At 42.5% G+C, this 25,773-nt stretch overlaps 1 protein-coding gene across 1 annotated transcript in view; it reads right to left on the bottom strand.

Moving 5' to 3' along the window:
- Positions 1-25,773, bottom strand: part of ELOVL6 (ELOVL fatty acid elongase 6) — a 119,269-nt gene that overhangs the window by 2,795 nt on the left and 90,701 nt on the right. The window contains exon 4 of the mRNA XM_037031932.1: positions 6,283-6,434. Coding sequence (XP_036887827.1) covers positions 6,283-6,434 — 152 coding nt within the window. The remainder of the gene's footprint in view (positions 1-6,282; positions 6,435-25,773) is intronic.

The raw sequence follows: 25,773 nt of genomic DNA, 5'->3' as shown, positions 1-25,773 counted from the left end.
CAGATCGGGATTTAAGGGCCAACACTGTGTTCCCAGGCCTCTCTGCAGCAGTAAGCTTTTTCTCTGGTACAGGACAAAGGGACCCCTTAAAAACGTAGCTTTGTAAGCTCCCTATAAAATGTGACACCTGGATATATATGGCAGTCAGAAAAGTAAAACTTAAGCAAAAGGCAAAAACAGAAAAAGAGAACAAAGGTCATCTTCTACCGTATTTGCTGAAGAGGGCAATAGGAATGTTTTATGAAACCAGTGAATCCAGTGATAAAACACCGAGACTGACATACATCTTTACGGTATTAACTTTGAAATAGCTCTCTGAAGTTATCAACTATTTTACGAACATTATCCCCTTGAAGAAAAAGACCACTGTGTCTAGGGTTAAGACTGTGTATTACAGAAACCAGAATTATGCTCAGGTAGACAGATGCTATATTATCCTCAATGATTCTCTGAGAAGTCTAGGACTTCTGAGAAAAAGCTGTAGAACACATGTAAAAATGGGTAAAGAGCAAATACAGCCAATTCCATTAACAAGTGCAAAGAAAGGGGAAGACGTGTTGGTCTGTGGGACAGAAAGAGGGTTCATGCAAACGGATGCTTCCTCCTCTTTCCCGGCCCTATGGTTCTTAGATACAATGTGCAACCAACATCTCTCAGGAGCTTTGGCCAGTGAACTCAAACTTGACTTCTCTTTCTATAACAAGGAGAAGTAGGTTGGTCTCTCTTCTTACTCTGCAGTTTAATTAAGCACAAAGAGATTCAGAACTTATCTTTGTCCTATCCCTCATCCTTCAAGGGCAGCCTAGAACGTTTGGCCCAAGAGAAGGTCAAAGAAGGCTGGACCTCGGGAAGATGGTGTTGGCTGGAACAATACAGGTGGTACCCCATTCCGTTCAGCAGTAGGTGTTAGCTTATTTCCCTACTGAATTGTTAAACAGCATTACTTCATGTTTGGTTAGAACGGAAAAGTTGCCAGCTGCTGCATTTCTGAACCTGTTATAAAGTTTTCTTTGAAGTCATCTTCTCTCTTCTTATGTCAGGTGCCTGACACTTTACGCCTATAAATGTAAGACAGACTGCTCATGACCAGTGGTGGTGGTGAACTCTCACTTGCATACTTAAGGGATAAAACCAGCCTTAGGAGACCTGTGTCTGCTTCTTAGTGTTGAACTGTGCTCCTTTGTGTGCCTGTCAGAATCTACTATTTCTGTGCAGTTACCACTCTGGCCTCCGCCTCCTCTGGGGGTCCTCACGGAGACGTGACACTTCCAGTCTACCTTGGTTCTCAGTGCAAAGAAAGAAGTCCAAGGAATTGTCTGTCAAACAAATTTAGCCCCACACAATGTCCAAGCACATTGTAATAAACAAGTCATTTGCCATAAAGTACTAAGCATTTCATCCTTTTAAAGTCTTACAGGTTTAATGTTAACTCTATCATCACTTTTGTATGAAAACTTTACGGTCTAGAGAACAATTTAATTGAGTGGGAGAACAATCTCACTGTGAAGGGAACAGCAGGGGACAAAAGACAGCGACCCTATTGGGACGGCCTAGCGCGAACAGAAAGCAGAACCTATGGTTCTGGAATTGAAAACTGCTCTGCGTTTTTCCTGTGAGTCGGGGAGGGGCTCTTGGGTTTGACCTGAGACACACGTGGGGTTTCCATTTAACATGGGAATGTGGGGTGAAAGGCACGTCATGAGAACGTCAAAATAAAATTAATTTGAATTCGCTTAAGAACCTTTTTTCAGAACAGGCATTGTGCAGGATGAAGATGACCCTCTTTCAGTAACGGCCCTGGAGCCTCTCAGGAGTACCACTTCAATGCCCTCTCTAAGTCACTGTCCCCACGAAGGCCACTGACCCAGAGAATGAGCTTCCTGTGGGCAAGGGGAAGCTGAGGGGCTCCAGGAGGGCTCCCTGAACGGCCATGGTCCTTCTGATGGGGCAGCTGAGATGCGACAGTCACAACACTCTGGCAGTCACAGTGTTTTCCCCTCTGGGAAACCACACACTATCACATTTGATTTGTCACAAGTCATAGTATTTACAGGTCTGTCAAAAGCTCCCGTGTCCTGGAAATGCAAGTTAAAGACAGGGGCTGTGTATGAGATGTTGGCTGACCCATCTTCCTCAGCCAAAGGTCTCCTGGGCCTTGTGGAGAGGACTCCAGCTCAGTGTAAAGTATTTGAGACTTCTGATGCCTGATGGAACCTTTGGGCCATGTCACTTAGTTTAGCCATTCCCGGTTTACGTTCTCTCCACCCCAGTCTCTTGAACCTTCTGTTCAGTTACTTCCTCCAGTCACGGGCCAGCCAGCCTGCAGGTAGGGCATGAGGTTTTCACTCCCCCGTGTCCCTTCAGCATCTGGAAAACCCCAGGGGGAGCACAGCCACCAGTCGCTCTGTGCGGGGGTTGTCACAGAGTGCTGGGTTGCTCTTCACAGCATTCTCCGGAGCTCTGCTGAGTCAGAATTTCAAAAACAAAGGCAAGCTCAACTGAGCAAGGACTTAGACTCAGAGCAGATGTTTCCAAGTTTTAACAAAACCAAATCTCAGCAGGTTTTAATGTGATTCAAACAGCGGGCGCCCCAGGATGCTGGCACAGGAGGCAGGTTGGTGGCTGTCTTCCCCTCACTCCTTCTAGCAGACTGTAGCCCTGTCATTCACTGAAATGAGCTCAGTGATTTCTGCTGCAGCTGAACGACTGCCTTGCTATTAAGAGTTTAGTGAAGGAGGAGATGGAGAGGTGGTGTCTAATGGCATTGAGTTGCAGCTGGAAGATGAAAAAGCCTTGAAGGAGGACCGCTGCGGGGATGACCGTGCTGCGGTGCGGATGTTCTTAATGCTGGAGCCCTGTCCACTTATTAGAGATGGTGAGTTTTACGGATATTTTGCCAAAAAAGTTTCGTGAAAACTATCAGCATAAAAGCTTGGGGGGAACACAGGGTTTTGGTATTGAATATGAAAGAATTGTTCTTTTCTCTCAGAGGGCCTTTCCTTTCTGGTGGGTGTAAGGAAGTCCAGAATTTCAGAGTATTAAAAAAGTTCTAAGTAATCCAATGGATACATCTTTCTTAATTAAATGGTAGTGGCAAGGTTTTCTAAGAGCAAAAAACTGGGAAGGAATTTAACTTCCAAAACAAGTATGTTTACTAAACAAGGGGAGGGGCCGGTTGCCTCCAGCCCCTCAGTTTCAATGATTTCAACGCAATCAGTTTCACTGCATTGAAACTGATTTTTGGATTTGTTTTGTCTGGCAAGCACTTCACCTTGGGGAGGCCATGGTCAACTGAGCTCCAGAATATTTGAAAGAAAATAAGTCATGTTTTAAAGTGGAAGCAAGGGGACTCAGACCATGAAAAGATCTGGGTAATGGACCTGACACTACACAAAGAATTTGTGCCACTAACTAGCCTCACTCTTCAGCCCACTGCCAACACTTCAGCCCCCCATTGTAAACGGTGAGGGGACGGGCTGTTTGATATCCAACCCACACAGAGCTGTGGCACGTTGAGGGTGCAGCAGGAAAGGGGTTATCAAGCCACCAGCACAAGGGACTGGAGTCCGGCTCCTTCTGGGCTCAGGAGGGAAGACCCCACATCCAATTCTGTCTGCCCTGGGGGAGCAGGGGGAGCAATCTGGGGCCTACATTGAATTAAAACAGGGGGATTCCTTAGTGCCATCAGGACCAACGCTCTCACAGACAGAGGGTGAGAACAGGAACCCCTCTGAGGCCCCAAGGATAGTCTAGGAAGCTCAACTCTGTCCGCCAGCCTAAACCTTCGGTTTCAACCCGGAACAGAAGTCCCGAAGGCGGGAGCCCAGGACTAGTCATGTCTCTGAAGGAAAGGGACTCATACGGAACGTTTGGAGAGGCTCTTCGATAAATTATTCCTTCAAAAGGTAGAAAGGCCCATTTTTATTAAGTCCCTCAAACGCAGTAGGAGAAAAGGCAGAACACAGACAAGCCGCCCTTGCAGGGTAAAGACACTTCTGGAAACAAAGACTGAGGCTGATCCATCGCAACTGGAGGCTTAAGAGCCGGGTGCACTGAGGCACCACTTACGGTTTTTAAAAGAAAATTTTGTAATCCCAGCAGGGGCCGCACGAAAGGCAACCATACATTGATGTTTCTCTCCCTCTCCTTCCCCTCTAAAGATAAATAAATAAATAAAATCTTTATTAAAAAGAACATTTTGTTGAGGGTAGTAAGGCGTAGATCATAAAGGTGTTCAGGAACTGCATGTGTGTGGGGGGGTTACACGTTTCAAGCATTTATTGCACACATACATCTGCAGTCAGTTCTGTATCAAAAAGGTAGGGGAATTAATAAAGGTACTTACTATACTGCATAAATTAAAAGTTAGTGGCATATAATATTAATAGTGTATGATTTTATTTTAAAAGAAAAACACCAGAGAACCCCATGAGTAAATAAGACATGCTCACGTTCTCAGACCAACTCCAGAGTGGCCACGTGATCTAACATGGGTTGTGAATCTAAGTAAAAAAAGAATCACTATGAAAGAAATGTATCTGGCAAGATAATCTTTTATTTTATCTGCAACTAAAAACACAAGATTAAAATACTCTCATAGAGCTTTGAAATCCCTAAAAACACAGCTGCAGACTTCCAGGCATTGTGTATAGCTCCAGGTTTGAAAAACTTCTCTCGCCTAAGATTTTGCACCAATTCAAATATTTTTAAAAATGCCTCCTGGGGCCCAGTTCATATAATTTCTGTAATACTGCAAATTTCTTTATAGATAATGTAGCCATTCCATTCTAGCCCCTACAACATACCTAACTCTAGCAGGTGTTTAATAGAAATTTATTGAATGGGTGGATGAATGAATGAATGAATGAATGAATCCCTACTAATGCATTTCATTCTAAGACTACACGAGCTCTGTGTTTGTGGGGCATGGGGAGACACCAATAGTTCCAACCAACTGCCAACTGTTTACAGGCATCAGGTGTATCGCCCCCCAGGGGAAAGTGAGTGGGCTGCTGACACACCTGTCAGAGAGACCGTGTATCCTTTGTGAACAGACACAGGACATGAACTGGGGTTACCTCACAGCAAGACTGTTGGTATCTTATATGGTAGGTGGCTTATAATGAAATTATAACCTTTAACCCCCCTTTAGGGAAAACGGGGGAGGGAACACACTCTACAAACAAACAAATATTTTAAACTTAATACATACAATTCTTAATTCCACATAAAAAATTAAGAAACCCAGAGAATGGCCGGGCTTCCCCTGAGGATATGTACCAGTTTGTGAGACAGTGGTCGGCTCTGCTCATGGGTGAATGCAGGCCTTATCATCACCAGCAGATCCCTTTCTCTGGCAATAAAGATATTTTCCTGGGGAGCTGTACCCACGTCAAATCACTGCCACTTGTTTTCCACCATTTCCGCTGGCCCGTGCCGTACTCACATGGACACCCACTAAGAGTTGGAGGAAAAACCTTAGGAGTCTACACATATAACCAGTTTTTTAAAAAATTAGTTTCGAAAAGGTGAAGTACATCCCACTTCCCCAGTGCCCGTCTCTTTGGTGATAAAAATCAAACACCAGCAGAAACCAGCCCTTAGCACTTGTTAATGAGAACACGAGGGCACCCAAATGAAAAGCTTCATTTCCTAGTCTGAACCCTAGCTCCGGAATAGGAAGTATGCTTTAGTGTGGGACTTGGAAATAGTCGCGCTGGCCATGTTTCCTCATATTCTCATACTAGCTGCTCTGAAGATGGGCCAGATAATGTGTGCACAAGGGGCTGTGGACATTTTATAACCCCTGCAAGTACACAAGCAGTAGTGTTTGAAAATCTGCGTGTTCTAGGTACAGTATTTTGCTCTTCCTATATAGCTATTTAAAAGGAGGGAGGGGAGAGAGGAAAAGATAGTGGAAGTTAGTCATTAATTGTAACTTTACTGCAACCAACAAAGCAGGACCTTCAAATTGTTCGTTTTTAGAAAAATATTCTATTTATTTGTTTTTAGAGAGAGAGAGGGGAAGGGAAAGAGAAAGAGAGGGCGAGAAACATCAATGTGTGGTTGCCTCTCGTGTGCCCCCCACTGGGGACCTGGCCTGCAACCCAGGCAGGTGCCCTGACTGGGAATTGAACGGGCGACCCTTTAGTTCACAGGCCAGTGCTCAATCCACTGAGCCACATCAACCAGGGCCAAATTGTTTGTTTTAAAGAAATATTGTGGGTATGTAGCTATAAATTACGTGGCAGAGGGGGAAATGCAAGGAGAGAAGATACTCACCTAGTTCAGGTGCTTTGCTTAGCACAAATGCATAAGCCCAGAATTTGCTGACAGGTCCATTGTAAAAACTCTGGTCACAAACTGACTGCTTCAGGCCTTTGGTCATCAAAATGTACACCATATAAGCACCAGTTCGAAGAGCACCGAATATACTTCACAAATGAAAAGAGAAAAGAAACAACATTTATGAAAATAATTTCACTTCTGACATTAACCACACTTAGAAGGCTGCCTGCCATTGGCCAAACAGGCACAGATGTACCACAATAATTTGCATTTACCCAGAAGCACCTTCAAACATTCTGTGAACAAGAGTAATAAAACTGGGGGCTTTATTCTGAAGAGCATATACATTCCACTTAATTTGTCATCAGTATTGCAAAAAGAGGTCATGGAAAAGAGGAATGGATCTGGACAGGAATGGATCATGAAGAACTCTGGTGACCTCTATGTTTCCACTTAAAAACCTTGGGGAGGAAACAGGGTTGACTGACAACTCTCAGAACTATCTCAGTTCTATCTTATGTCCAACTATTCTCCAAGTTCCCTCGGCTCTGTTCCTGGGATATTTCTTTTTGTGTCTTTCAGCCAACTCTTTCTCTGCATCTGGATGACCCAGGCCTCCGTGGCCTCTCTTTGGCTCCCTGCAACAGCCTCTGCACTGCTGTCCTTGGTTCCGTTTTTCCATTGTCCAACTGTCTTTCTCACAGAAGCCAGAAGAAGCCTCCTCAGGGCTCATCTCCCCTGTCACTTCCTCCGGGAAGCCCATTCTGGGAGGGAAGCCCATTCCCTCCTTGGAGCTCCCCACATCCATGGACTAACACCGCCCTCACACTGTCTTTCAATCTCTCATCCTGTGTTTGCCTCCACATAGACAGCGGTGCTCAAAGACTGCTGACAAAGTGAAAAACTGTTGAGAAATAAACGGACTTATGAAATTTTTATTAAGGAACTGCTGAGGAAATGGAGCTCTGGAATGTGCTGAGCTCAGTGATGTAACCTGAAGTGTGAAAGGGCCTGGCAAGTGGAACGAGTGGCCTCCACCACAACTGAAGCCCGTGGACATAGTCCTCAGTTTGCAAACCACACAGGAGCCTGGAGGGGAAGCTGGCTGGCCGTCTGGGGAGATGTGCTTGCCCACCCGTTTCCTGGCAGTCTCCCTTTCTAAGGTTCCAGAAGCCAGCTAGGAGATAAACTGGTGGATAACTACTGAAATGAGTAGCAACACCACCAAAATGGTAAATAGCTTTTGCTTCTCTTGAAAGTACCATCTTTTAGTCAAGATGTCTTCAAGTTGCTCCAGAATAGGTCATTCCACTAGGCCGCCCTGTTTATAAACACGCATTCAGCACTGACACTGAAGATCAACTCAGCGTAGAACTGAGGTAATGGAGTGGAGTTCCTGGCAACTGCCCAAGGACACACTGCCCACATTACATGGAGTTCACTCTTTCTGACATTTAAAACAACCCAGCATGGGATTATTGGTGTCACTTTATAATCATAGATCCTGTTTGACCCTTCAAGTGGCTTCCCACTGCACTTAGAATGAAACCCCCAATTCCTTCCCATGGACCTAGACCTACAAGGTTCTAACGGCCCGTCTCCAGCGGTTCCACCCTTACCTCCTGTGATTCTCTCCCGGCACCTGTGAGCCAAACACGCCAGCACTTTCAGACCCAATCAGTTTTGTTTCAGGGTCTTTGCATATATTTCCTCTTCTTGGGGAGCTTTTCTCCCATATTCACTCCGAGGCTGTCTCCTTCTCACTTCCTTTTTTTAAAAGAAATTCCCTCTCCTGATAGAGTGGCCTAAGTCTTTGAAGTCATTCAACTGTCCTAATTTAGAAGTGGGGAGTTGAGTTTCATTGGTGAAGTCAGATAATGGAAGTTTTTCTCTCTTATCTGAATTTATGTTTTATCTTTACCTCAACAGATAATGGCTAATTTTTAATATGAAATCACCAGATTAAGAGTATTAGCATATCGGGCACTTGGAAGGCAGTGTAAAAATGTGAATGTGGCCTCTCCATTGAGCATTTGTAGCTGACACAGTTGGTTGGTTCCCTACGCAGGAGCCAAGTGCCCTCCTCTCTCTCCATATTAAATGAATTCTGGTTTAGTTCAGATTCTCCCAACTCACGACTCTCCCAAGGAAGTCGACCTTATCTTCAGTTTTGGAGTAAATCTTGAATTGCCTAAGCCAGTTTTAGTACTCCCATTTCCCTTACCAATGATTCGTTATAATAGGCACAGACCCAGTTCTGGCCAATGCGATGTAAGGAGAGGGCTGCTTGGGTCTTTGGGGAAAGGTCCCCTTGCTCTTTACCATGTGTTACCTGGAAAAGATGCAGCACCTGCAATCATGAGGGAGCTACCTTGAGAACAAAGCCAACTTGGGGAGGATGGCGAAGCAGCCCTTTAAGATGTGACTATGGTGCTGAATTAATCATTCAGTGACCCTATCTCAAGATTTCCTGTTCTTGAGATAAAGCTTCCTTCTTGTCTAAGCCATTTGGAATTTTGCTTTCTGTTACTTGCAACCTAAAGCATCCCAGCAGACTCAACACACACAATTTGATGTTCAGTAGACTTACGAACACTAGTTAACATTTTGTGGCTGTAAGATGCATCTAGTCATAGACCCTGCTGGTAAACTAGTTACTCATCAAATATTTGGTTTTCACAGACCAGTGGGAGATACATCAATGGCTTTTGTACACACCAAAAGCAAAGAAACACACAAATGACACACCTGAACATGTATCAGGCCCTGCTCATTGGCCCCACATCTGTGATTTTTCAGAACCATCAGCACCTTTTACAGAGCATGTCTCTCCCCATGCACTGCAGCCCAACATTCCCAGGAAGCAAAGCCCTTCTTTCACTATGCTCTTTGACTTGCCGCTAGACTGTGTTCTTTGCACATAATCAGAGTAGATTCAAGGAAAGTAACTTTGGAACAGTTACCATCTTTTCATCTTCCTGGATCACAAATATCACTCTGGCTTAACTACATCCAATTTCTTAAAAATCAGCGAAGATTAACTTATTCTTTCAATCGCTAAGGATTTATTAGCACTGTCCCAGACGCTGGAGTGATGAGAATCAATAAGCCAATTCCGCTGCTGGTGATAACAGTGCTCCTGGAAGACTTCAGAGCAGTGCTCTTTGAGTCGAGGACAAATATGTCTGCAAGTGTGAGGGTTGGCGTGCCAAAAGGTCACTTCAGAGCATTGCGGACTTGCAAGGTTAGATATTGTGGTGACCCAGAATATTGCTGACAACAAGAATATAGAACACGTTATTGTCCCACATGTGGACATAAGCCCCACTCTCTCAACTCTGAACAATAAGGCTGCCTGACAACGGAGGACAGTGAACCTCTCAGGGAAACTGTCGGTGCCAGCCATGGGGCTTATGTGTCCGTGGCAAAGCCGCTTTGTTGGGATGTGACAATGCTACTGCTGGGAAGCCACTGGGAACTGTGTGGCCAATGGGAGGATTGTTATTTGCGGGAAGCCAGGAGCTCTGGCCCTGGCCCATCTCAGCCACTGGATGCCTCAGGATCGTGTGGCTGTTTATTATAACTGGGCACTGGGCCCTCCGATTGTGATACTTTACCAAAATGTACTTTAAGGGAGGCGATATTTTTCCTCCCTAAGTAGCATCATTTTGTGAGATGCTGTGGTGTAAGAGACAAACACATAGCTTATGTCTTGCTGCCCCCCGTCCTTACTTACACACAGGGCAGATACTCATGGCTAATCAATCCGGACACCCTTTCTGTCCATGCCGGGACACAGTACCCAATCCTCAGCCACTCCAGGCCACCACCGATGGATTCGAGCTGTGAATTCAAATCCCAGGGCTCTCACTCACTGGTTTCAGGACCGGGCCAATGACTGAACCTCCCTTAGTGTCTCTCATCTACCCGAAATGGTAATCATCTCTAACTTGCAAATTCTATAAATTTTGTAACAATATACCGTATTTTTGGACTGTAAGATGCACCCCCCAAATCTAGGAGGAATAATGGTTGTTAATGCTGCTGTTGAGTTCTGTTTACATTTACATTGGTGAATAGTATGTTACTTATGTTAGTGAATATTTTACCACATTCTTTGCTTCGATTTTTTTCCCCTATTTTCCTCCTCTAAAACCTAGATGTGTCTTATGATTTAAAAAATACAGTAGGGAAAAAAGACAACCTAGGTAAGTATTTAATTAGCATGGAGTCTCTGCTATGATATAGAGGTGCTAAATGTAAGTTTTTATTAATTATTATTTTTGTTACTACTTACTATCGCTGCTTTACTTGGCCTTTCAGTGTTCACAACTACTTTACCTCATCTTCTTGTGTCAGGTCGGAGAGGCGAAATAAAAGCCTAGGAAACTGATACACAGAGAATTTGATCTGCACTGATGGTTATCCATGTTGTTAAGTGTTGTATTGTTGGGTGTTTTATTTTCCGAGCCAACTTGTCACAAAATAAGTGACAGCTACCAAGTTCACAATCTGATATGAAATGAGCATTTGCCATAGAATGCCTTGAAGGAGACACAGTTCGCATGGAAAAGCATCTGGCTCATGTGAAATTTACCTTTCAATCAGATGATAGAGATCATTCTAAATCTAGGGCCTTACAGAGGCCGAGGCTCTGGGCCACTGTGTTTAAGGAGGGCAAGTGGTCCGACCTCCCACGCCTTTTCTAGCTGTAGGATCACACCAGCACCTTTTTTTATTTTTATTTTATTTTTGGAAGAAGTATGTCCTTTTTTCTTGTCAGAGCCTAGTTTTGATGATAACAGTTGATGGAATGGGGGGGGGGTTCAGTAGTGGGAGAAGTGGATGTTTCTGCCTCCCTGGGCTATGTTCGATGCCTGCAGTAAGGAGATAGGGAGTCAGCCCCAGTGCCAATCAGCTGAAGTGCGCCTTCTCAAACTCACATTCTGGATTCCCGTCCTGGAAGAAGCTTGTTTATTCATCCTCAGCTACTTGCCACGGCATGTACGTGCCCCAGGGGGTGCCGAGGGCGCTCATCGGATTCTCATCGGACTCTCATCGGACTGCCAGCTGTGATCTTCGGGGGCGTGGGGGTGGGGTGGAGGCAACTTACAGTTCGTACTCTATATACGTCTACATTGTTTGACTATTTTAAAGCAAGCATGCATTAGATCCACAGTTTAAAAACGTATTTTAAATAGGTGACTAGCCACAATCGAAAACAAACGATCACAGTGACACCTGCTTGCAAGGCTTCCCCACGCTGGCACTGGGACACAGCCACTTACTGAGTCAAGGCCTCGTCCTCGACACCCACCAAGCACCCCCTGCGGCGGAGAGAGAATCTCGGCGGCGGACCACAGGAGACGGTAACAGTGTGGCTACACGTGCAGGTGCACGACACAAACCAGTTCCACACTTGACCTGTGGTGCCGACACAACGCAGGGAGAATGCGTCTGTGTTTGTGGCTGGGAGTGCCCTCCGGCCATATCATGTGCTACATAAATAGATGTAGCGTCTAGAGCCAAAGTTTGGAACACTGGACCTCATTTTCAGGTTGTAAGTGTTTTTTTTTTCTTCTACAGTTTTTATTTCATAACTTCTAGGGGGTGTCTATATAAAGAAGTGTGAGAGAGATGGCTAATTTTCTTTCAGACCCAGGCTCTTCCCAGGAGGTCTGACCATGTGTCAACTGGAGAAAAGACTGTGACTCGTCTCCATTTCCCACTGTAATGGCAACTGGAAGCCAAAGTGGAATATCTCAGTGAGGACTACAAGAATCCCAGAACTCTGCCCTGGGAGAGTATAACACTTCCAATGATTTCAATATGAACACCAATAGTAGATAAAACTGCACTCTGTCACTGCCTCCTTGACTCACCACACACCCCCTAGGTAACTCAGAAAACTTGAGTCTGAACCAGACGTTCTCATTGAATGTTTTGTAAGCTGCACTGGCTTGGATTCACTTTGATGTATCTGTTTACTTCTTTAACTTGTAAAGGATGATAACAATCAATCTAAAATCAATAAACAACCAAAAGTGCCAGAAAATCAAACTGCATGGAACTCCAACAACCAAGAAATTAAAGAAACAGCCAACCAGGACAGTAAGGTGGTGGAGAGAAAGAACCCCAGAGCAAGGTGGTGGACCATGTGGGCGGGACTGGTTGAAGGACGGGACCTGCAATGAGGAGGGCTGCCCTGCTAGGTTATTACCTAAGGTCCTGCCCCCTTACAAGGTAACAGGTGTGCCAAGACAAAGAACTATGGCCCAAATGAAAGAACAGAACAAAACTGCAGAAAGAGGGCTAAGTGAGGAGGAGATCGCCAACCTACCTGCTGGAGAACTTAAAGCCCTGGTAATCAGAATGCTTACAGAACTGTTTGAGCGTGGTCGCAAAATGAAAGAACAAATGAAGGATATCCAAAGTGAAATAAAGCAAAATATTCAGGGAATCAACAGTGATAGGAAGGAAACCAGGACTCAAATCAACGATTTGGAACAAAAGGAAAAAATAAACATTCAATCAGACCAGAATGAAGAGACAAGAATCAAAAAAAATGAAGAGAGGCTTAGGAACCTCTGGGACAACTTTAAAAGCATTCTAATGTCTGAATTATAGAGGTATCAGAAGAAGAACAAGAGCAAGAAGTTGAAAACTTACTTGAACAAATAATGAAGGAAAACTTCCTCAATCTGTCAAAGGAAACAGACTTCCAGGAAGTCCAGGAAGCTCAGAGAGTCCCAAAGAAGTTGGACCCAAGGAGGAACATACCAAAGCACATTCTCATTAAGTTAGCCAAGATTAAAGAAGAGGACAGAAGTTTAAAAGCAGTAAGAGAAAAGGAGACAGTTACCTAAAAAGTTATCAGCTGATTTCTCAAAAGAAACCTTGTAGGCAAGGAGAAAGAAAGAAGTATTTGAAGTCATGAGGTTACTCTGCCTACATCCAAGATTACTCTGTTCAGCACGCAAAGCTCTTATTTAGAATAGGAGGGGCAAATAAAGTGCTTCCTAGATAAAATCAAGTTAAAGGAGTTCATCATCACCAAGCCTTTATTATATGAAATGTTAAAGGGACTTATCTAAGAAATTGAAGAAGATCAATAACTATGAACAGTAAAATGACAATAAACTCACAACTATCAACAAATGAACCTAAAAAAAGGAAAACAAAAACTAAGCAAACAACTAGAACAGGAACAGAATCAGAGAAATGGTGATTATATGGAGGGTTTTCAGTGGGGAGGGAGAGGGAGGAATACGTGGGAAAAGGTACAGGGAAGGAAAAGTATAATTGGTAGGCATAAAATAGACAGGGAGAGGTAAAAAATGGTATAAGAAACAGAGAATTCAAAGAACTTATAAGTACAACCCATGGACATGAACTAAAGGGGGAAATGCTGGAAGGTTGGGGTATGCAGGGCAGAGGGGGGAAAAGGAGAAAAATTGGGAAAACTGTAATATCATAATCAATAAAACATACTTAAAAAAATAATGTGGTGACATCTACCAAAAGTCCTGAAGGAAGTGACAGGGTGAGCCCGTGGTTGTCCTATATCCCACGACCTTGGACTTCCTGGGTCCTTAGATCAAGATGTGCTCTATTTCTTTGTTTCCTGGAGGTGGAACTGCATCTGAGCCACCAAGTTCCTTGTGTTATCAAAAGCTTTCTGTTCACGGGTTCTGTCTCCAGCTGGCTGGAGTAGAACCAGAGAAGTAGACACAGCCCAAGTCCCACACTGTCCCATTTTTACTGTTCTGGGAGCAAATTCACCTAAACCAAGGGAGCACTGGGACCAAGAAGGCCTTAGATCACTGTCGGCCCCAACTCTTGTTATTGGGCTGGCCAAAAATTTTAGGTTTTTTGTAAAATAACAGACACCTTTTTATTTTCACCAATAACTTTACTGATTTGGATATTTTGAGTATGTTGGCTATCTCCTGTGTGGTAGAACATTGCTTGTTCTCAATTAATGTCTCAATTTGATCGCTATCAACTTCAACTGGTCTACCTGACCATGAAGCATCATCGAGCAAGAAATCTCCAGCACAAAACTTCACAAACATGTTCAATCAGTCACAGCACCTTCTCCATACACTGCAAAAATCTTTTTTGTGTGTGTTTTGGTTGTATCTTTACCTTCCTTGAAAAAATAAAGCATAATCCTGGCTGGTGTAGCTCAGTGGATTGAGCATGGGCCTGCGAACCAGATGATTGAGGTTCGATTCCCAGTCAGGGCACATGCCTGGGTTGCAGACCAGTTCCCGGCAGGGGCCAGTTCCCAGCAGGGGATGCATGAGAAGCAACCATACATTGATGTTTCTCTTCCTCTCTCCTTCCCTTCCCCTCTAAAGATAAATAAATAAAAAAAATTTAAAAAATGTTAAAATGACTTTCTGAAATAAATCAAAGTTTCCAACCATACAGAGATGACAGAATGAAACCCAACTTGAACCAGATTATCAACAGCCCTAGCGGTGCTGCGCGAAACCAGTGCAGCAGAAAGATGGGAAGACAGAGCACTAAGCACCAGCATTGCGCTCCCAGCCACCACTGACACTGGAGAGAGTTGAAGAAACTGCCTGGAAATGACTCAGCACTTGAAACTATAAACTGAATCTATAGGTTTATAGATTAAACTGAATCTATAGGTTTATTCTTTATCTAAAGATAAAGAATGAGTGGTGAGACAGAAGAACATTAGTACAAAAGTCTGTGACTAGAATGCTATGAAGTACAAGGAAACGAGGATGAAATCAGAATGAGTCTCTGTAATTTCTTGTGACTACAACACATGACTGTATATGATAAGCTGTACCAAGTTTTCATTATAGGATCATAATGAACCCAGCCACTGTCCACAAACCCTATTGGCAGCTCTGTAGAAATCTAATTAAGCAACTCCTTCAGGTACTGTAACGTGTCAAAGTCTAAACTGGTATACCTTACTTGAACAACATGACAAGAATCCTGTACCCTACATGAGCAAAATCAGAGAGCACAGATATTCCTTCAGAGAATTCTAGCTTTATCAGATTATTTGTATCTGGGTTCATTCATCAAAAAATTTATTCCAGCTACGGCTACCATTTTATTCCTCATAATGTGGATGCTCCTGGGACTCAATGAGGAATGCGCAACAGCAGTAGAGAAAAAGATGTCCTCCAAGACTGCATCCATCCAGGCAGCTGGCTTATGTCAAAAGGAGAAACTACTCAGCCACCCACCAGAACCGCCACGGCTAGGAAAAACTGACAACACCAAGTCCTGGAGAAAGTGGAGAGCAGCCAGAACTTTCACACGCTGTCAGTGGGAATGTAACCTGGTACAAACCCTTTGAAAAACTGTTTGGTAGAATCTGTTGAGTTGGCCAAGAAGTCCGTTCAGTTTCTTCCATAAAATAAAAGACACATTTTTCATTTTCACCAACAACTATATTGATTTGGACATTTTCAGTATGCCAGCTACCTCCCGCTATTGGCTTCTAATGGGTAGAGGCCAGGGCTGCTGCTAAATATCTTCCAATGCATAAGACAGCCCCACAGCAAAGAATTATTTGGCCACAATGTTAATAATACCAAGAAACTTCATAAACTACTTTTGACACATTCAATCAGTCATGGCACCTTCTCCCTACACTGCACAAATCTTTTTTTTTTTTTGCATTTCAGTTGCATTTTTCCCTTTCTTGAAATAATAAAGCATAATATGCCAAACATGCTGTGTATTTTCTTCCATCTTCAGTACTAAAAGGGCTACACAAAAATTCACCAATTTTAACAAGTTTTTTTTCAATGCACAATTCTAACAAAATTGTTTCAAATGCACTTAAAGACAACTAAGCACTACCAGAGCCATTGAACAGAAAAAACTAAACAAACTCTTTGGCCAATCCAATAGTAAAGTTAAACCCTCTGACTAAGCAATTTCTCTCTGAAAGACCCCAAAGAAATGCCAATATAATGTGCATGAAAACACAGGCATAAAAATGGTCACCTCAGCATTATGTGTATCTCCAAATTAAAAATGACCCAAGTGTCTACCTAGAACGGAGTGAAATAAAATGTATAAGCGAAGTGCTATACCGTGATGAGAGCAAAGGAATTACTGCTCCATACAAAAAACACGGATGCATCTCACAAATGCAATGCTAGATGAAAGAATTCAGATCGACAACAGCATGTATTGTATGATTCTGTTCATATGAAGTTTAAATACGTGCAAAATTAATCCAATGAGCGAAGTCTGAGGAGTAGGTACTTCTGGGGAGACAGAGGTTGGGAAGGGGAACGGAGAAGGCCCTGCGGCTGGTGATGTTCTGGGACATGATCCAGGTGAGGATCACAGGAGTGAGTTCACTTTGTTAAAGAGACCGTTCAGCTCTACTCAGGATTCGTGGTTTTTGTTTTTTTTTTAAAAAAGATTTTAATTTATTTATTTATCTTTAGAGGGGAAGGAGAGAGGGAGAGAAACATCAATGTATGGTTGCCTTTTGTGCATCCCCTGCTGGTAGTTAGCCTGCAAGGAACCGGCCTGCAACCCAGGCATGTGCCCTGACCGGGAATCGAACCGTGATTGTCTGGTTCGCAGGCCCGCGCTCAATCCACTGAGCTACGCCAGCCAGGGCTTTTGTGGGTTTTTTTTTTTCTGTATATGTGATATACTGCAAACAAAAAGTTTACCAAAGAAATTCTATGCCCACTAGGTGCTAAGTTCTTTAGGTAAAAGTTATTTTTAGGCTCAAGGGGTTAAAAAAAGGAGGAAAAGACAAGGAACCTATTGTCACGGAGCAAACATTCTAGTAGAAGGAAGGGACTAATAACATAAAAACCGGTTTCAAAATTTCAGGCTTCAAATTTTCAGAGAGTGTTAAGTGCCACACTGATAATAAAACTGGGTGAGGTAATCATGACTTGAGATTTGCGACAGGAAGATCTGCTGAGGTCAGAGAAGGCCCTTCGGATGAGGAGACCTGTGAGCTGATGAGAAAGAACCAGTCCAGACAAGACCTGGAGAAGAGCCTAGCAGGTAGAGAGAGAGACCGCAGACAGCAGGAATGAGCTGGGCATGCAAAAGGCCAAGGCTGGGAGGCTGGCAGTGACCGGTGCTGAGGTGAAATGCAGTTCAACAGTGGGCTGGGACCAAGTCCTGTAAGGCCTTTGAGGATTTTATATGCTATAGTGACAGTAATAGTACTAATTAATAATAATAAATCATAAAATGTACTTTATTCTTACTACACCGCACAGGTATTGGTGGATTTTAAGCAGGGGAGTGACATGATGTGATTTGTTTTTAACAGGCTACTCTGTGGAGCATGGGCTGTAATATAAGACACAGTATCATAATTGATAATATTAATAGCTAATACATAATTAAGGTTAATATACAATTATTAAAATCAAATAATGATAGTAATTTATCATTGTGTTGTATAAGAAGTCTACCAGGGAGAATATTTAAAAGGATGTTATAGCTCTCATTTCCAAATGAAATGACAGTGTGCAAAACACAGTAACAGTATGCCTGAACAGAAGAAAGTAGCCCATTCTGGTATGCATTTGGGCAGTGTAGCTGATTAGGCACCCTGATAGAGAGGAATAAGATAGATTAGACATGAGATGCCTGTTAGCCATTCAAGTGAAGACGAAGTAGCTTTCTTCTCCCAGCTCTATGGCATTAGGCTGACCAGGAAGCAGACTGACCAAGAAGCCAACTGAGATACAACGCCCTTGAGTGATGTTATCTCAGGTGCATGCACCCAGTTAGTGGTCCAGGTGCTGAAGAAAATGGCTGGAGAAAGAAATGCATGAGTAAGGATCAAGCTTGCCACAGTTGGCCTGCATCACAGCCTCTGCAGGGCAGCTGAGCATGCACGGGACTTCTTGGCTACAGAACATCTGAAAGTCTTCAGTTGTTCAGTTGTTCAATTGTCAGTGCAGGGAGTAAGGAGGAAAGAGGGAGAGTCCCTGGACTTGGGGGTGAAGGAGAGGGTGGCAAACAAAAACCCCTGAAATTGTAGAAATTTGAATTACAGAGTTTGGTAGGAATGCAGATTTCCTGGCTCTACCACCAGAATCTCTAATTAAATAGCATTGGATCAAGACCCAGAAAATGGGATTTTTAACCTGTAGCACAGTCCACAGGTTACACAATTTGAGAAACTCAGCAGTTTCTTCTCCCTCCCCGGCTCATAAGATCGTCTCCTCCTCTTATGTAAGCCACTCACAGTCTTTCCAGCTTTGGCACCTTGCATCTGGACCTTTCCAGTTGCATAAGCAGTGTGGTTTTGAGCAAAGAGCATGGGATAAACCCAATCCTGTCACGTATAAGCTGTGTGTCTATGAGTACACTTCTTAATTACACTAAGCATCAGTTCCTTCAACTGCAAAATAGAGATGTCGTTGCTTTTTATATGGATTTGGATCAGGACAATTTGAAACAATGATATATAAATATTAATAAGGATGTCCCTAATATGAAAATGTTAAGGAATACGAATTCCTACAACCAAAATATACTCAAGAACCACATAATTTGAAAGTGGGCAGCTGAACTGATTTAACACTTATAACACCGATACACAGGTGTGGCACATCTGTGGGGGACAGAAATACCCACATTGCTGGCCACTATTTTCTCAACCAGTTTGTTGTTTAGGGGCCTCAGAAATCCTAAGGGTGATTCTGGTGGCCACCAGCCTGGTACTGTAACAATCACTGTTGGCAAATTACAACCATGCCATCCAGGTATTTACTTACTTAGTAGGGGAGTTAGTGGTAAAACAAAGAAACTTGTCAGCAACCAAGAACTTTCCAATGAAGTACCACGAGTTAGACATAGTGAAAAGTTACTATTAGGAATGAATTTATTAGTTGTGTTTAAAATTATTCTCATGGGAAAACGGATTCTGGATTACGAAAACAGGGAAAACAGATTCTGGATTACAAAAGCACTGAAATATTGAAGCACTGAGTATTTTGAAATATTCAGGGAACATGTCCATCTAAAACAATGTGACCTCCCTATAACAGTATTTTCCCCCCAGGTCTGTTGTGAGAGAGATTTGGAACAAAGCCTATAACTTCTTCTCTATTTTCAACAGAGGGGAAATATTCACTTTAAATCAACATAATCTCTAAAGCTTTTGGAAAATGACTTTTCAGAACAATAAAAATTTTCCATTCAGTATTGAGCTACTTCCTATTTCCCTTCTCCATAGACTTCCATGAATTAATGGGAAGGTCCCAGGAAGTCTAGTTCGTTAAAACCTTCAGCTCTTGTATTACCACAGCAGACTAAGAGCAGGTAATAAGTCTGATTTTTCTCTCTCCTTTATTTTCTGTGGCTTTGACCACATTATTCTCCACTTTGCCTTCTGTTATTCACAGCAAATGGACCACTTCTAAGAAAACTTCTCCCTGACATACACTAGAAATATTTTTTATAAAATTCATTCACTCTTTTTGCACCTCGGCTCACATTTTTTTCTGCTACGAGACCAGGGTTATCTGATGGCCTGAAAATTTGGCAGTCCTAAATGGTAACTATTCTCACTTTGAAGATGATCCAATATAAGAAACAATAAGAGACTTCTGGAAGGCTTGTGAGCCCAGCTGTCTCTGACACTCTTGTTCATTCTGCAAAAATAGTTGAATGGGCCTGTTACGGCGCACCTGTCACCGATGTCTCGGCAGAGAACTCACCATCACCACGTTTGTACAGCTACTGAAACTGCATCAAGAAACACTTATTTAAAACTTGTGTAACAGAAAATAAATAAATAAATAAATAAATAATGTGCTTGAATAAGAATTAAATAAATTAGAAAAAAAACTTGTGTAATAGGTGCCACGAGACAAGAAAAATGGCCAAAACAGAAGAACAGATCAAAGCTCCATGAATAATACAACTAAGGACCAAGAGATAGCCAACCTATCAGATGCACAGTTCAAAGCACTGCTGATCAGGATGCTCACAGAATTGGTTGAGTTTGGCCACAAATTAGATGAAAAAATGAAGGCTGCGCAAAGTGAAACGAAGGAAAATGCACAGGGAACCAATAGTGAAGAAAACTGGGACTCTAATCAATGCAGTGGACCAGAAGAAAGAACGAAACATCCAACCAGAAAAGAATGAAGAACAAGAATTCAAAAAAATGAGGGGAGGCTTAGGAACCTCCAGGACATCTTTAAACATTCTAACATCCAAATTATAGGGGTACCAGAAGAGAAAGAAGAAGAGCAACAAGTGGAAAACTTACTTGAACAAATAATAAAGGAGAACTTCCCCAGTCTGGCAAAGGAAATAGACTTCCAGGAAGTCCAGGAAGCTCAGAGAGTCCCAAAGAAGTTGGACCCAAGGAAGCACACACCAAGGCACATCATAATTACATTAGCCAAGACCAAAATGAAGGAGAGAATCCTAGAAGCAGCAAGAGGTAAGGAGACAGTTACCTACAAAGGAGTTCCCATCAGACTGTCAGCTGATTTCTTAAGAGAACTTACAGCCCCGAAGGGGCTTGAAAGAAGTATTACAAGTCATGAAAGGCAAGGACCTCCATCCAAGATTGCTCTATCCAGCAAAGCTTTCATTTAGAATGGAAGGACAGATAAAGTTCTTCTCAGATAAGGTCAAATTCAAGGAGTTCATCATCACCAAGGCCTTATTATATGAAATGTTAAAGGGACTTATCTAAGAAAAAGAAGATAAAAAACATGTGTAGTAAAATAACAGCATACTCACAATTATTAACAACCACACCTAAAACAAAAGCAAACTAAGAGGACAGCTAGATCGAGTGGAACCATAGAAATGAAGATCACATGGAGGATTAGCAACAGGGGGGTGGGAGGGAGAGAAGAGGGGAGAAGGTACAGAGAATAAGTAGCATAGACGGTAGGTAGAAAAGAGACGGGGCGGGCAAGAATAGTATGGGAAATATAAAAGCTAAAGAACTTAAGACACTTGAACATGAACTAAAGGGGGGGGAATGTGGGCAGGAGGGGGTGTGCAGGGTGGAGGGGAATTAAGGGGGGAAGTGGGACAACTGTAATAGCATAATCAACTAAATATATTTGAAAAAAAGAAAAGCAGCTTCTTTATTCCTGTTACAGTTCTGCCTTATGAAAAAAAAGCCTGTGAAGGAGTTGATTTTTTTAAAAAATAGCTGCTATTTTCTGGTTGATTTTCAGTGTAAAATACTCCTAATCAAAGTGATTTCCAGTAGCTCCAGTTAAACAAAAGATTGCTCCTTTTGTTTTTAACAATTAGTCATTTGGTTCTTTCTTTTATCCCATTTCTACTGTTTTGAATAAAGTTATAAGTACATGGTTTTGTTGACTTTGAAGAGTGTTTCATAAATCATTTAGGATTTCTAGAACATCTCACAGGGTTTTGCCTAAAAGTGTTTAAGGAAATGATGGTGATAGTTTTGAAGCGTCCATTCACTCCGGTCCTTCCTACTCAGAGTGTTCAGTGGAGATGTTTGCAATGTGTCTTCACAAAAGCAAACACCAGCCTGTTGTGGCTTTGATTCCTGGGAATCAAAATGAGAACGAACACCCGTTCTCAAAAGGCCGAGTGGGATGAGAACAAGTGAAACACGAGGGATTACTTGGGTGTATGACTTGTGTGCATTGATTTACTGCAGGGACTCTACAATTTAAAGTAGCCAGCATTTTTACAACACGTTTCTTCTCCCACTAAAAAAATAAGGTCTTTTTTATGTGGGCTGTCCAACTTCTCCCTTCTTCTAACAAACGTCACTTTGACAATCGTTTCAAATGATAACCATTTATTTCATTTAGGATAAAATAGGTAAACAGGCAAAATTAACAGTGAAAAAGAAGTTCAGTCTTGTCTCCATGAAGAATGTAGAGACAGTGGTGTGTGAAAACATGCATTTGGCTGAATACAACCATGTCCAGGGGCCCTCACAAACCTGGTCTCCACTTTCACTGGCAGTCTTAGATACGGATTAGTGTCGCATTTCTGAATTTCCTAATGATTGGATTCACTTCTAATAGATCTCATACTTTTTTTTTTGAGATGCAGGTAAAGGATCAGGAAATTAGCTTGCTGATATTTCCTGTGGATTATATAAAGTTCTTGCCCAATGAGAACTTTGTGTTAGATAGGCCAAGTTTTCTCCTTGTCAAATGTACATTATTTTAAATGTGTCATTGTTCGATAAAGTCAGAAAATCATAAATGTTGTCAATGAAGTGCTCTTAGGGCTGTGTGATGAGCACAGTCACCAACACGATGACAGAGATGATGGTGATAATCACGGGGGTCTGGGGATGTCCACGGCGGGTCACACAGTGGTAGCCAGGTTGATGGGATTTCTGACATGGCACCAGCTGGTTGGCTCTGTGGCTCTGTGGAGGGATTGTTCAGAAAAGGGACAATGGCCTCTACCCACCTTTCCCTCTGGGAGAAAGCTGTCCCCCAGCTCACACTGAGAGGCCAGACACTTCCCTTCCTCCCTGTGTGCCACCGGTGCCTTTCTACCCCGGCGCTGGAGCTCAGAGGGAGTGAGTCTGAGTAGGTGATTCTATGCGTAGGTTTTTAAAGAGGAACTGCTTGGGACTCCAGAAGTTTCTTCCACTGACTCAATCCCCGCTGGTTTTTACAGCCAGAAATTGTGGGGACTTACCTTCCTGGTACTGGAACTGGGCTGGGGGGGGGGGGCTGGTGAGGGGCTGGGACTCCTCACTCCCAAGATATCCCTCCCAAATTTTATCTACCACATGTGGGTGTGGGACTAGCCTGTTCCACATCTGTGCCCCTCCTCCAGTGTGGATGGATGTGGATTCTTTAATTACATTTCAGACTTCCATCTAACTCAATTTCTGACAGTTTTGAGTGATGGTTGTTATATATTTTAGTTGTAATTTTAATGTGGTTGTGTGGGGAAGTGAGCCATGTCTGCCTATGCTGCCATGTTGACCATTAGTCGCCTTTACTTTTGGTGACTTAAACTTGAACCTGGTTCTTCCACCCTGTGCATTTAAGTATAAGTCCTTAAAGAACACAGAAAAGTTTATGTACAGCCTACAGGTGTCAACCAGCAGATCAGAAAATATTCATGTGTGATTCCTTAACTTGTAGGTGTGATAAAAGATGGGTTTGGTCTTAGCAAAAATGAACAAGCTGCCAAAAACCAGTTCAAGAAGTAAAGATGGTATCTTCAGTGCCAGGCTTTCTGTTCAAGATTGAATGTTCTAGAGTATTGCTATGTTTTTTCTTTTTTACTACTTTCTTTTCAAAAGCAAAAATTAAACTTTTTTCCCCAGTTCTTGTCTCCTGAGCTTTGTGGCCTTGCCCTGGATCTTTCTGATTTTTTTTTTCTTTTTGCACCAAGCTAGTATAAACTCCAATTTAAAGTTGCACTCTTCCAGAGAACCCAAATCCCTGTATCCTGCATACGAGGACTCTGAATAGCTAATGATTCATAAATTCTTCAAATCATAGGCCACTCCAAAGAACTGCATTGAAAATTCCAGCTCTGGGTTAACAAACATACCTAGAATCAATGGACAATCTCTCCTGGCTACTTTAATGCCCCTGCACATACATTCCTAAGCTGATGATGCTCATCCGTTTCTCAGAACAAAATAAAATACAAATGCTCCCTCTCTGTCCGTCACTGCGCCACTAGTAATGAAATAAACGGAATAAAAGAAAATGATTGTTTTATTATGTGGCTAGGAAAATGCAGTGTGTGAGCAAGAAGGTATCATGCCCCCAAATTAATCATGCTAACTATATAGATTTGATTCTAAATCCCAGGGCTCTGTAAATCATGGGTAACAATGAATACAGTGATGATAGCCTCTAGCAAGCATGACAAGTTAGTCATAAGTGATGATAAAAAGGAATTAAAGAGTTCCCACTGATTTTCACTTGTACGTTTTTAAAAACTATTTATTTATTTAATTTCGGAGAGCGGGGAGGAGAGGGAGAGAAACATCAATGTGAAGGAGAAACATCAATGGGTTGCCTCTCATATGCACCCTGAGCAGGATCAAATCTGTGCCCTAGACATTTCCTCTGACCCGGAATCAAAGAGGTGACCTTTCACTTTGCAGGATGATGCCCAACCAACTGAACCACACTGCTCAGTACCACTTATAACATTTATAACAGGTAGTAGGAAATGAGCTCCAAGGAAAGCTAGCTACCAGTTAAGGACACCTACTGGTGGCACTAATGAAAAGAATTGCTGTTCACGAGGAAGAAAACTGGGCTCCCTATCTCGTATGCAAAAACGAGTGGGATCTCCGCAACCTGTCACTCCCACACATCCTCAAAAATCGGTGAGCACATACTATTTAGAGTCGTTGGTTGAAACAGAGAAAAAAAAGTTGACAGCTTTCATGAAAGAACTGCTTATTCTTTCATCCACGAGGCCACAGGAGGCCTGCAATCACTGTTTCTTATGGGAAAGGTGTCTGTCATATTTAGGAGGATTTCATTTCTTCAACGCCAGGCAGTTACCCCGGGCAAGCCACCAGTGCTTCCGCACGGAGTCCTGCTCTCCTGGCATTTCTACCGTCAGGCACTCATGCCCCTGCTGTGAGGACATGCGGGCTATGAAAGAAAGAAAGTTTTATCTCTTCATGTATCAGTTATGCTCTGCCCACGAATGGACCTCTCCAGAGTAAACAATTAATACTTTCCCAGGCTATTCATTTTTATGTTTTCTTCAGCCAATTACAGTGCTAGTTCCCTAAACCTAATTACAGATGTCAGTATCATCTGATGCATTCCAGATTTTGCACTCAGGCAACTGCACACAAAGTTATGTCTGAAAATTTTTTTAAAAGAAGGATTCAATTTGTTGTTCAAAATCTTGTAGTCCTTTTTTAAACCCTGCTAAACATGAAGGATCATTCAAGGATTTGTGAGGTAACACAAGAAGCTTATAAGTACAGCAATCCTTAACTCAGTCTTACTCAAAATAATCCTTAACAAATGCTTCAGGGGTTATTATACTTAAATCCTAAACTACTGTGCAATCTCTTCAAGAATGCTCATGTGTTTCTCACACAAGATTTAGAAAAGCTGTAGTATTCCATCTATTTAAACACAAACTCATTTCGGTGAAATGATTTAAAATGTCTTACATGTCAGCTGTCTCAAGTTATTATAGCACTGGCAACACAAACATATCACTGAAGTCACACTTTTGTTCAAACTCAAATACAGTAGATTACAGAGAATTAAAATTATAATAAAAGAATCTCAAGCTTAGCATTAAATTATTGAAAGGACATGCACCAAAATGTTAACAATAAATATCTGTGATCATGAGATTAAAGGTTTTAGATGAGTATTTCTCTGTGATTTTCAGAGAATTCTCATTTCAAAAACGAGAAAAAGGACAACTTCTGGACAAGCTGAAGGCACAGGTAGACACGCTTCGCCTCCTTACACAACCAGAAGAGGGACAGCAACAAATTGAAAACCA

The sequence above is a fragment of the Sturnira hondurensis genome, unplaced genomic scaffold (genome assembly GCF_014824575.4).
Source record: "Sturnira hondurensis isolate 20B ecotype Veracruz unplaced genomic scaffold, ASM1482457v3 Scaffold0021214, whole genome shotgun sequence".
Taxonomy (NCBI): Eukaryota; Metazoa; Chordata; class Mammalia; order Chiroptera; family Phyllostomidae; genus Sturnira; species Sturnira hondurensis.
This window is presented reverse-complemented; position numbering and strand designations above follow the sequence as displayed.